The following is a 12,897-nucleotide window of genomic DNA, read 5'->3' as shown; positions in this document are numbered from 1 at the left end:
CCTACCTTTTATCTCAGCCCGCTTGGCACACCAGCCTCATTCCTGAAGAAGGGCTTAAGCCCGAAACGTCGATTCTCCTGCTCCTCGGATGCTGCCTGGCCTGCTGTGTTTTTCCAGCACCACATTTTTCAACTCCACTTAACCTGAGCCAGCCTCAGCTTTTTGACATATGCTATTACTCAAGTTTGGAGTGCTGAACTCAACTGTCATATTTAAGTGTAGGCTCAAGTTCATCATTTTAAAATTTCCATCACAATCTCTGAAAATTTCTCAACTTTTCAATTCATGTGCTTCACAGTAGGCTGTGCAGCAACGTGTAAAGGTATTCCTAGCAACATAAAACTAGCAATCATGTAACTATACTGAATAGAACTGTTTACATGTAAACAGCACTTTTGCACAGAACATTCAAGTATCTATTTGTCATTTTCATAACTTCATCTACTTCCCAAATAAAAATGCTTTCAAGATGGAGTGATTAAGAGACTTTTCTTACTGTCTTTACCATATAAAGAATAGTTATGAATCTAAGATTTGTGTTATGTGTTTATTTTACAGCATGTTTACTACACAATGCCATTTACTTTTAGAAAAAAACATTCTTATTAAAAGTTATATATCTAGATTTACAAAACCATAGTAATCACATTGCGACAAATTGGTAACAATCACTCAAAAAAAATGAATGTATTCTCACAGTTTTAAGAATTTTCAGTTTATGTGTTGTGAAATATTGTCCAGATGTACCTTTAGAATGTAATCCAAACAAATCTCTAAAATATGACAAAGCTAAAAGTAATAAAAGTGCTGGATTTTATGTTAAATGTCAATCTTCCATTTATTCTATAGGGAAAACTATGACAACCAGATTTTCTTTGATTATACTAAAATTCCCATAATGTCTTCATTCTAAGAGTATGCCATCTCGCAAAGACAATATGAGGGGCAGATTGAATTGTTAACTATTTCTCTGTATCTCTCATTATTTTGACTTACTTTCCCTCTTGCATGCAATTTCGGTCCCCTTGCTTTGGAGACCGTTCAGAGAATATTCATTAGATTAGTTGAAGAGATGAAAAGTTGTCAGATGAGGGGAGATTGAACAGTCTAGGTCGATACTCACTACAGTTTCAAACAACAAGAGATCTAATTGCGGTATATAGATGCTAAAGGAGATCGACAGAATAGATGTAGAGTGGATGTTTCCCCCTTGTGGGCAATCTAGAATGAAAGATCATAATTTTACGCTAAGGGACTTCTCTCAAAGATTTGAGAATTTGTGGAATTGACAACCCAAGAGAGTAGTGGACACCACACATTGAATAGGTTTAAGGAGATAGGCTTTAAATTTGTAACCGGTTAAAAGGTTTATGAGGAGTGGGTAGGAAAGTGGAATTGAGGCGAAGATGAGATCAATTAAGATAGTGTTAAATGGCAGAACAGGCAAGTGGGGCTTAGTGGCCTACTCCTGGTCTTATTCATAAGTTCTTATTTTCTCAATTTATGCAAAGGCAGTATTGGCAGTGATTTCAAGTAAGTACCTATTCAGTAATCTCACTGAGCTACTAAGTAAAGGTAAAGTCACTATAGTCCCAGAGAACCATTTGGCTGCTCTCCCATTACAGAGACAACGGACGGTGAGTTTAACCATCCGCTGTGACTCAGGCGAGGAACAAGGGTGAGAAGGTGGGACCGTCATGCTGACCTCAGCTGATGTGGGAAGTGAATTCACGCTGTCGGCTTTACTCTGCATTGCAAACCAGCCATCCAGCTGTGCTAACCGATCCTCAACTGAGCCTCTCCTGTATGCTTCTCTGTACTTAAAGGGAAGAGTACACTCATTTTAAAGAAATGTTTGAAGTTCTGGACTCCATCTTGCTAAGCCACACAGGTAGTTTGTCATTGGCAATTACACCAGAGCCACTTAACAAAAGAGGAAAGTTTGATCAAAGGTTTCCTTCTTAGAATGAAGTTTTCCATTTAAAATAAAAGCATCATAACTCACACTAAGTCCCGTTCACCCATCAGATCATAGGGTTGCTGATTAAGTAGCATTACAATTCTAAAATTCTCAGCCTTGTTTTTAAAATCCCTCCATGGCTTCACTCCTTCATAGATCTGTAATCTCTGGGCCCAAATCCCTCTGAGGTATTGGTCCTCAACTACTTCTGGTTTCTTGTGCATCCCCAGTTTTGGTTGCTTCAATCTTGATGACAGTGCTTTCATTTGCTAAGACTTGCTCTACAATTCCTGCCCCAAACACCCTGCCGTTGTATCCACCTTTAAGACATTCCTTACCATGTAGCTCTTTGCAAACTTCTGATCATCTGAGCCAATATCTTTTTGTGTGGCTTGGTGCCAAATTATCTTAATAATGCTCTTGTGAAATGACTTGGAGGGGGACAAGTTAGCTCAGTTGACTAGATGAATGGTTTGCAACGCAGTGATGCCAACAGTATGGGTATTTCCTGCACCAGCAGAGGTGACCATGAAAGACTTGTCTTTTCAATCTCTCCCCTCGCCTAAGGCACAGTGATCCTTGAGTTAAACTACCACCAGTCGTCTTCTTTCTGGTGAGAGAGTAGCACTGTTGTTCTCTGGAACTATGATGATTTTTATCTTTACCTAAATAGCTTTGGAATTTTTTAACGTTAAACATGCCATATTAATGTAAGATATATTGAAGACAAAGCAAACTTTTGTTTAGTTACTTCTTTCAACAAGCTAACTGGCAGCTTAATGTTCCAGGGCATAGGTGCTATAGGAAGGATAGAAAGAGGGGCAAGAGGCATTTTTGGTTAGGAAAAACATTATGGCTGTACTTAGGGAGGACATTCCTCAGAGATCATCAAGTGAAGTTATATGGGTGAAATTTAAAAATAAGAAAGGGATGATGACCTTGTTGGGATTGCATTATTGCCCCCCCCTATAGTCAGTGGGAAACTGAGAAGTAAATATGTAAGATCTTGGATATCTGTGAGAAAAATAGGTTTGTAATAGTAAGGAAATGAGGTAGGGAAAGTAAATGAGGTGTCAGTGGGGCCAGCACTTTGGGGTGAGTGATTATAACTGTACTAGTTTTAAAACATGATGAGGAGGTGCCAGTGTTGGACTGGGGTGGACAAAGTTAAAAATCACACAACACGAAGGACGGAGGAGCAATGCTCTGAAAGCTTGTACATCCAAATAAACCTGTCAGACTATAACCTGGTGTTGTGATTTTTAGTTTTAAAATAGTTATGGAAAAAGATAGAACTGATCAAAAAGTTAAAAGTTTAAAGTGGAATAAGGCTAATTTTGACAGTATTAAATAGGAACTTTCAAAAGTTGATTGGGGGAGGCTATTCGCAGGTAAAGAGATGGTTGGGAAGTGGGAGGCCTTGAAGAATGAGATAATGAAAGTTCAGAGACAGTATGTTCATGTTAGTGGAAAGAGCAAGGCTGGTAGGTGTAGGGAATGCTGGATGACTTGAGAAATTGAGGTTCTGGTCAAGAAAAAGGAGGCATATATATCAGATGGACAGCTGAGATCAAATAAATCTCCAGAAGAGTGTAAAGGCAGTAGGAGTATAAAAGGGAAATCAAGAGGGCAAAAAAGAGTTTTGATAAACAGAATTAAGGATAATCCAAAGAGATTCAATAAATATATTAAGGGCAAAAGTGTAACTAGGGAGAGGACAGTGTCCCGTAATATTCAATGTGGCTGCCTATGTGTGGAACCACAGGAGATGGGTGAGATACTAAACAAATATTTTGCATCAGTATTTACTGTGAAGAACATGGAAGCTACGAAATTAGGGAGATAAATACTAATGTGTTGCTGGAAAAGCGCAGATCAGGCAGCATCCAAGGAGTAGGAGAATCGACGTTTCGGAAGAAGGGCTTATGCCCGAAACGTCAATTCTCCTGCTCCTTGGATGCTGCCTGACCTACTGCGCTTTTCCAGCAACACATTTTTCAGCTCTGATCTCCAGCATCTGCAGTCCTCACTTTTTCCCAAATAAATACTAATATCTTGAAAAAAAACTCATATTACAGAAGAGGTGGTGCTGGAGGTCTAAAAATGTATAAAGCTAGATAAATCCCTAGGACATAATCAAGTGTTTCTCAGAACTTTGTTGGAAGCAAGGGAAGAGATTGCTGGGCTCCTCGCTGAGATATTTGTATCATCAATAGCCACAGGTGAAGTGCTGAACAACTGGAGGTTGACCAATGTGATGCAATTATTTAAGAAAGGCTGTAGGGAAAAAACCCAGGGAACTATAGACCAGTGAGCCTTATGTGGGTAAGTTGTTGGAGGGGATTCTGAGGGACAGAATTTACATGCATTTGGAAAGGAATGGACCGAGTAGGGTTAGTGAGCACGGTTTTGAGTGTGGGAAATTGTGTCTCACTAACTTTGAGTTTTTTGACGTGGTGATCAAGAAAAGTGATGAAGGCAGAGTGGCAGACATTGTCTATGTAGCCTTCATCAAAGCATTTGACAAGGTTCTGTATTGTAGATTGCTTAGTAAGGTTCGATCACATGGAATCCAGGTGGAGCTAGCCAATTAGATACAGAATTGGCTTAAAGGTAGGAAACAGACCATGGTGGTGGAGGGTCGTTTTTCAGATTGAAGACCTGTGACTTGTAGGGTGCCATGAAGATCAGTGCTGGGTTCATTGCTTTTCATTAAATGATTTATATAATTGATTTGGATGCGAATATATGAGATATGGTTAGCAAATTTGCAGATGATACCAAAATAGGTGGTGTAGTGGACAGCGAAGAAGATTACCGCAGAACATAATGGGACGTTGATCAAATGGGCCAGTGGGCTGAGGAGTGGCAGATGGAGTTTAATTTAGATACATGTGAAGTATTCCATTTTGGTAAGGCAAACCAGGGCAGGACACTGGGGAGAGCTGCTGAACAAAGAGACCTAAGGCTGCAGGTTCCTTGAGAGTGGAGTCACAATTAGACAGGGTGGTGAAAAAGGCTTTTGGCATGCTTGCCTTCATTGGTAAGTACACTGAGCATAGGATTTGGGATTATAATATTGCGGCTGTAGAGAACAGTGATGAGGCCACTTTTAGAGTACCATGTACAATTCTGATCACCTTTATATAGGAAGAATGTTGTTAAACTTGAGAGGGTGCAATAAAGATTTACAAATTTGTTGCCGGGACTGGACGGTTTGAGCAATAGGCAGAGACTGAAAAGGTTGGGGCTTTTGTTTCTGGAGCGATAGAAACAGGGGGGGGGGGGGGTGACTTTAAAGGTTTACAGGGTGAAGAGCCAAGGTCTTTTTCCCAGCGTGGGGGGGATGTCCAAGAGTAGAGGACTTAGGTTTAAAAGGTGAGAGGAACAAGGTTTAAAAAAGGACCTGAGGGGTAGCTTTTTCATGTAGAGGGTGGTGCGTGTATGGAATGAGCTACCAGAGGAAGTGGTGGATGCGGGTACAAATACATTTGAAAAGCATCTGGATGGGTATATGAATAGGAAGAGTTGAGAAGGGTATGGGCCAAATGGAACTAGGGATGTTTGGGATGTCATATTGGCGTGGATGAGTTGGATTAAATGGTCTGTTTCGTGCTATCTGACTCTGACTCTATAAACTTAAGATATACTTGGAAAATAGTACTTACTTAAACTTTTCTTTCCTTTTAAAGGTTATGTTAAGATGGTACTTGTTCAATACATTTCATAACTTTAAACTAATTCAAACAAATTTCCTATGGCAATCTAAACATCACTACAGTAGCTCAAAATACTCCAGATGCAAGTCAAACTTTAGAATTGCAAAATTTCAGTGAAGAATCTAGCTCTTCTCTCTGTTCAAACAATTATAGGTGAAAGCTTCATATGCTGATCAGAGCACATTTTTGAAGTCAGAGTGATGATAACCATGTCTGATTAACTTGATATTGATTGCAGTTAGACAATGCAGTAGCAAATGCCGCAATTACAAGTGACGATTTTGTAGACATTAGTCATAATTCCACAATATTAGATCTTAATCACCAATTAGTACCTTCTTGGTCACAGGTGACAAAAGGGAAACTGTACTACCACAGAAGCAGAAATAATTTAGATGATCAGTTTAATTAATCCTTATCGGTTCTAATCGGTGTTATATCACATTCATTTCAGAGCAAAACTTTGATATTAACAGGCAATTCATCAGCTGAATCAGTTACCTGTCAGTAAGCACAGTAAGTATTCATTACTTTTAATTGATCTTACAAAAAAACATTTTTTGCAGTTTAATTCAATTTCTGAAGGCTGCTGAATATTTACACACTGGGTTTAAATTATAAAAGTTATTCATTGTGCAAAACTCTCCTACCATCCAAAAATAAAACTAACTTTACTAACTGTTAAGATTACTCAGTCATATAATAAAAATTCATCAATACTGCCGCGATACTGAATGAGGTAGAATGCAAGCTGTACAAGCCCTATAATGATCAATATTTTAAAGGTGAACGAAGAACTGGATTTGCAAGTGATTTTACTCTGATCACCTGGAAATTGGTAAAATTACAACTGTAAATTGTAATTCCATTAACATTACGTGCACAAGGTTAACAGTTCGGTATTTTAAAAGTAAATTAACTTCAACCATGACACTTTCTATATTCTGCTAGTCAGAAATGCTAATTTATGGAATTGATAAGTTTAACTATAACAATATTTGGTAAATCAAAACTGATGTTTTTAAAACTGCCAATAATTCTGTGTCAGTTTAATCTATGGCCTGGTAGTTAACAGCCTATTCCAAATTAAGTTTTCCCACTTTGATCCAATTACCTCTGACAAAACTATAAAGCAAATATTCTGAAGACTGACATTTAGCTGGAAAAGAAAAGTAATTTTTAAAATATCTTAATAATATAAGAAAGTACAAGCCACTGAACAATATGATCTTAGTCTCACCTGGGGGAATTTGAATATTTTGAATGTTTGGTTGATGCTGTTGGGGTTGAGGGAGACGGGGAGCTATAACTTGTGGTGTTATTGTTGTCCTTGGGCCAGTGTTCACTGCTGCTGTCCTTGCCATAGTTTGGGCAACTGTGTTAATGGTTCCTTTGCCCATTCCAACTGGTGTACCAACTGACTGAGTGGAAATTCCACCAGGATTGGATGCCACATTCTGAAGCCCACTTTGTATCGTCTGACCTATTACCATAGTACTTGTATTTGATTGATTGTTTATAGTGGTCGCCGCACTACCAGTTGTTGATGTCAATATTCCTGCACCGAGAGTCTGTTGTGGTGTCTGTATAATTGTTTTGGGCTGTAAATCAGATTTGATAACTTGTCCACCAGCAGACAAAGAAGTGTTGCTTGACAAACTAGAAGTTTGACTGTTTAAAGTCAGAAGTGAAGTCTGATGGGGAGTTCCAGTGCCACTAGGAGCTGGCAAGTTAGTTACACTAACTGTTGAGTTCAATATAGTACTACTACCATTCGGCGTCGATGCAACTGACAGAACTGGGCCACTGTGAGCTGGTGGTCTCACCAGTGTCACTGTGGGTCCTGCTGTCTGTGAAGAAACAACAGTTGAAGGAACATTCTGCGTGCTGACAAAAGACGTCTGAATAACAGTGTAGGCAGAACTAGAGACAGGCAAAGACACCGCTGGCAACCCTGTATTAATTGTGTTTTTTACAACAGATCCAGGTCCATTATTGACCACTGTAACAGCTGGCAAGGTAGTTGCTGCTGCTGAACAAGTGAAACTGGTGGCATTTCCTGCATTGTGAGAGTTTATCGCCATTCCATTATTCCCATTAAGAGTTTGTACGTTGGAGGTGACAGTTTTCACATGGTTGGACACTGGGGTTGCCATTGCACTTATTACCACCGATTTTCCTTGACCGATGCTGCCTGAAGCTGATGTTTCTGATGATCCTGTCACTGCCGCTACCGCCGCTGTACTCTGCTCCTGTTCCACTCCTGGAGCCTGGGACCTTGCATTATTGATAACAACACTTTGCTGTGCTCCACTCCCGGCCGTTGTACATGGCAAAACCCCACTGCCAAATGCGTTCTGCGAATTAATCTGTGCGTTTTTCCCCTCGGAGCTCTCGTCCACTTTGATTTTGGCTGCGGTGGAAACCTCAGCTCCTGCCAGTCCCATTTTGTTCTCTGCTGTTTGCAGCTCAACATTATTGCTCACCATCCCGGGTGTGTTTTCCACGTGATTATTTACCACCTGCGCCCTTATTCCGGGCTGTTCCGCCGCGTTATGGCCCGTAGCCGCCAACTGGGACTCCAGGGAGCCGACTAAGTCGCTCACCACTTTCTCATCCACGTCTGAGAAGAACACATCGTCCAACAGATCTGAAGCCCCCGCCGCCATCTTAAGGCAGAACTCTTGTTTGACTCGGACCGCGCATGCGCACCGGGCCGTGTTGTTGGGGGTGACGTCAGATGTGGGTCGGCAGCCGCCCTCTGCTATTGGTCAGCTCCAGGTTTAAAGCACCGGCGAATGAAGGAGCGCGTTATTGGGCTGTGGAATGACTGCGCCGAGCGGGCTGGAGAGAAGCCGCCGAGCAATCACACGAAGGCAAACGCTTTAATCCTGCCTGGTCCTGCCCGGGAACCTGGCGTTTCTGACCGCCTTGGTGGTTTCGGCGAGATTCGCGTCAAAAGCGACCGTTTTCCGCGGCTTTTCCGAATTTATCTTTGTACATTATTGTGTGCAAGATGGCTCCCTGGCTTCAGATGCTAAAGGGCGCCACACCTGGTGGTGCGTGTGGAAACAGCAACTTGTCTCACATCCTCTTCTCAGCGGACATGTTAAACCTACTTTAATTCTTATACGGGGATCTGTCAGCATACAACTGGAGTGGGAGCCAGTTAGTACCGTAACCAAGTACTATATTTCGAAAGAATGAACGAATGCAGCTTTCGGTTGACTTTCCCCTTTTGTGGTAGAGTGCTAGTCTGAGGCGAAAAGTTAATGTTTCGAGTTCAGTGGCCAACCTAGTTCTGAAGATTCCCTGGACTCGAAGTATTAACTTTTCTCAACAGCCACTGCTAGTCCTACTGAGTATTCTGTCTAACCTCTGTGTTCTATTTTGCTTCAGATCTCCAGTATCCGCAGTTCTTTATTTCACTTGTTTTATCTGGTGCTTGGATGTTGTATACTGTACCTTTATCAGGATGCTGTTTGAGATTGGAATTCTTTTGCCTTTCAGTCTCTTCTGGAGCATAATGTTTGAAACTGTCTACCACACGCTAGTGTTCATACACACCTTTTTTCTCGTATGCTCCGTACCGCAAGCGTACTCCAGTTTAGAATTGTACTGAGTAAGCAGTTTGAGTAGAACTGTTGCATATTTCTGGAAAAAATCCGGCGCGTTTAAGCTTGAACGGTAAGCAATTTTTATTTCTCGTTGCTCGCTAGTGTTTACACTAAAATGGAATGTCTAATATCTAAAGACAGCTTGTGATATAGGAATTGTACAAAGCTACACTATGTAAAAGTGAGTTTGTTTACTCTAAACGTAACATTCCAGCTGTGAAGCAAACTAACCTCGAATTGTATTCCATAGAAAGCTATGGACTGATCACACGTGTGGGATATAAAATGTAATTGTAGCAGTTTTGAATGGTGGCTTTCTTGTCACTTTGGTTATAGGGCACCAATAAATGAAGTTCAAGATGAGGTGAAGTGTTGCTTTTCTGACAATTGACCTTGCAGAAAACTAGGTTATAAATGCAGTTTTTGGAAGCAAACTGTAAATCAATGGGCATAAGACTATGGCAGAAGCACATGGAGTTTCATAGAGGGCAGACAGGCTCTTTATATTTGTCCATGCTGGCCAGTTTTCTAACTTGAACTAGCTCCCACCTGCCTGTAGTTCATCTATATTCCTCAACCTTTTGTATCAACTTGTCTTTCAAATGTTGTTGTTTGGCAACTCATTCCATATGTGTCTCTAGTGCAATCCCATTGGTGATCACTCCCTTGTTTCTCTCAGCTACATCCAGATAGGACCATCCTGATGGATTGCCCAGTGAAGCTAAGTACTGCTGTTTTCCTAATCAAACTCTTGCTGTACTCTCTCCTTCATCTTTCTTCCTTCCTGTAGTGTATGTACCCAAACATTAAGCTGTCAGTCTTGTCACTTCCTGAGCCTGTCCTCAACACATGGATGTGAAAAAACTAATGAAGTAATAAATTACACCTCTTGGTATCTCATTAGCCTTGTGTAGAAATTGAACCATGTTAGTATGGTTTTTAAATGGACATCTCTCAGAACTATGCAGATGAGTGATTCAATGCTTCCTAAATATGAAGATTGGAAGTATTAAGACTTGTGCCAATGAAGTGTACAGCCTCTGGGTATGAAATTTTACCCCAGACTGTTAAGCAAAGTGACTGCATTAGTCTTCACAAATATTCCCAGAGGATTAAAATTTCTTTTTTCCAAAAGAAATGAGCAGGGCTAGGCTGGCTAGACCAGTCAGTGTAACCTTGGTGTGCAAGTTACTGCAGTTGAGATTAATCCATAACTTTAAGATTAATTCACAATCTCAAATTTCCCTGCATGAAATTAAGTATTGCAGTTTGTGTAGGCTGCAGATTGTTAGCAAAGCTTTTGACTCCCGGCAACACTTCTCTGAAGAGAACATAGCAAGCTAGATATCAAATTTAGTTGAGTGGCAGGAAGCCATTCAGTTGTACTTTTACCCAGAAGGTTGTTTCCAGTGAGGTTACATGGAACTCGGTACTATCCCACTTTTTTATGTACAGGTTCTGCTCTAATGTTCAACGTGAGTTTGTTTAATGCAATTAAATTTAGACTGACTTGTAGAACATGAATCTTTCTTATCTGTATTGGTTTAACACTATTCTGGCCCTGTTAAATGGTGTGGCTATTGTGCAATTGTCTTATGCATTGCATGAGAAAAGAACTGCTATCTGAACAACAAATGACTTGTCACTGAGGATAGCTTTAAATTGCAGGGGGATAGGAAAGTAGCAAACAGAATTCGAACCTGAAGTAATGCATTTGAGGTTGTGTATTCTTGTAGAGAAGGTGAGGGATGTGGTCTAACTTTTTCTGTAGGCAGTAAGGCAAGTGGCCAAGTTAACTCAGATAAACCTTTCAACAGCTTATGTTAAAGCTATGACACTGGCTGGACTACAACTTTCATGCTGTTCTAAAGTCATGCAGTTTCTCATGAACTAAAACATAGACTAAAGGGTGTTGCCAGAACTGGAAAAATCTAACTATTAGTGCTAGACTGAATAGTTTTCCTTGGAGTGAAGGCTGAGTGGCGCTTTAAGTCCTGGCTAGTGCATGGGGAGGTCCTAACTATTTGAGCAGATGTCAGTGACTAGGGGTACAGATTAAGTAACATGGAAACATTTTTTCTCAACTATAGTTGACAAGATGTGGGACTCTCCAAGTGTAGTAGAGGTCAAACTTCAGTCCTTGCGGAGCTGGGAACAAAATGTTTGGTTTTAGACTATTGACTTGGAAGTTTCTAGAACAGCAAAAAACATGCTTTGCTTTTTCAGAAAGCATATGTGAAGGTGCATATAGAGTCTACAAATTGAGAAACTGACTTTTCTTCAGATGCTGTCGCATCTATCTCCAGCAACTTTGTGGATTTCTGACATCTGCATGACTTAGATTCTAACCTTGCCCAGTTTACTTTAGTTTTGCAGTATGTAGGCTTTAATCTGTTGCAGGATCAGTTCTTGGTCCTCATCTATTAATTTCCAAGTGTCTATGCTTTATTCTTATCTACTGTAACACTTGCCAAATTTATTGGGTAAGTGGAAGATGGGATAAAAGGCAAGACTGGTAGAATAAATTTAAATTTTCTAGATGGTGAGCAGCCTTAATTTTGTTGTTCAGAGGCATCTGTTTTGTGCATTAATCTGAGTTTGTATGAAGGTACAGCAAGCAATTTGTAAAGTAAATGGTATGTTGGTCAGGAGTCATACAGCACAGGAACAGACCCTTCAGTTCAACTTTTCTTGATTACAATTTTTTTGCAATACCTGCTTTGGGACCAAATCTGCAACTTTGGTGTCATTACCAAAATTGTTGTTGTTGTGGAATGCAATAAATTTGCTTAACTGAGTCACTTCCTGAGGACAGTTATACTTCAGTGCAGTGTGATCTCCTGAACAAAATTTAGGGTAGCTGAGAGTTGGAGTCTAGGAATTATGGCCTTGACAAGCATGATTTGCCACTGCAAAGTGCATTCATTTTGAAGTTGAGATTTTCTCCACTTTGTCGAAAGCAGTTTTGATGCCTCTGACTATCAATATTTTGCTTTACTGTCCCAATTTCTTTAACTAGTTTCAGAAGCAGGCACTTTGGACCAGTGCAAAAGTTTTCAAGAAATTAATTTGACTGGTATCAGTGTCTGGAGACCAGGCTACTTGAACTTGTAATGTAAAAATAAATTTCCCCAATTGGGGGTCAATGAAACTTGCCCTATGCAAATCATGTGATCAATCTTGTCAAAATTCCCTAACGCCTTCCTCTAGAGAAGGCTATAAGACCATAAAGACAGGAGCAGAAATTAGGAGATTCAGCCTGATGAATCTGCTCCATCATTCAATCATGGCTGATAAATTTCTCAATCCCACTTCCTCCATAACCCTTCATCCCCTTGAGACTCCAGAACCTATCTGTCTTAAATATACTCTGACCTGGCCTCCCCAGACTTGTGTGGCAGTGGCATTCACCACTCCAGCTGAAGTTTCTGTTGTCAAAGGTCTTCCCTTTCAGCTGTGCCCTTGGGTCCTAGTCTGTCCTACCAATAGAAACATATACCCTGTCCAGGCCATTCAGTATTCTGTAGATTTAATTCCCTTCTCTTCCTCCTGCTTGCCCCCCCCCCCCCAACATTCTTCTAATTCATGAGCCGTTCTTGGG

General features: G+C 40.5%; 2 protein-coding genes across 4 annotated transcripts in view; one reads left to right on the top strand and one right to left on the bottom strand.

The window, feature by feature from the left end:
- Positions 1-8,449, bottom strand: part of taf4a (TAF4A RNA polymerase II, TATA box binding protein (TBP)-associated factor) — a 105,338-nt gene extending 96,889 nt beyond the window's left edge. For both annotated transcript variants that reach the window (XM_043710653.1, XM_043710655.1), the window contains exon 1: positions 6,920-8,449. In XM_043710653.1, coding sequence (XP_043566588.1) covers positions 6,920-8,348 — 1,429 coding nt within the window. In that variant the 5' untranslated portion in view covers positions 8,349-8,449. The remainder of the gene's footprint in view (positions 1-6,919) is intronic.
- Positions 8,450-8,597: 148 nt separating this feature from the next.
- Positions 8,598-12,897, top strand: part of lsm14b (LSM family member 14B) — a 69,866-nt gene continuing 65,566 nt past the window's right edge. Inside the window, exons 1-2 of one of the 2 annotated variants that reach the window (XM_043710661.1) lie at positions 8,598-8,847; positions 9,190-9,366. The gene's annotated coding sequence lies outside the window, so the exon portion shown is untranslated. Of the gene's footprint in view, positions 8,848-8,874; positions 9,367-12,897 lie in introns of those variants that run through there. The other variant, XM_043710660.1, reaches the window with a different exon arrangement.

Source organism: Chiloscyllium plagiosum, chromosome 20 (genome assembly GCF_004010195.1).
Source record: "Chiloscyllium plagiosum isolate BGI_BamShark_2017 chromosome 20, ASM401019v2, whole genome shotgun sequence".
Taxonomy (NCBI): domain Eukaryota; kingdom Metazoa; phylum Chordata; class Chondrichthyes; order Orectolobiformes; family Hemiscylliidae; genus Chiloscyllium; species Chiloscyllium plagiosum.
Note: the sequence above shows the minus strand (reverse complement) of the source record. Positions and strands in the feature narration are given on the sequence as shown.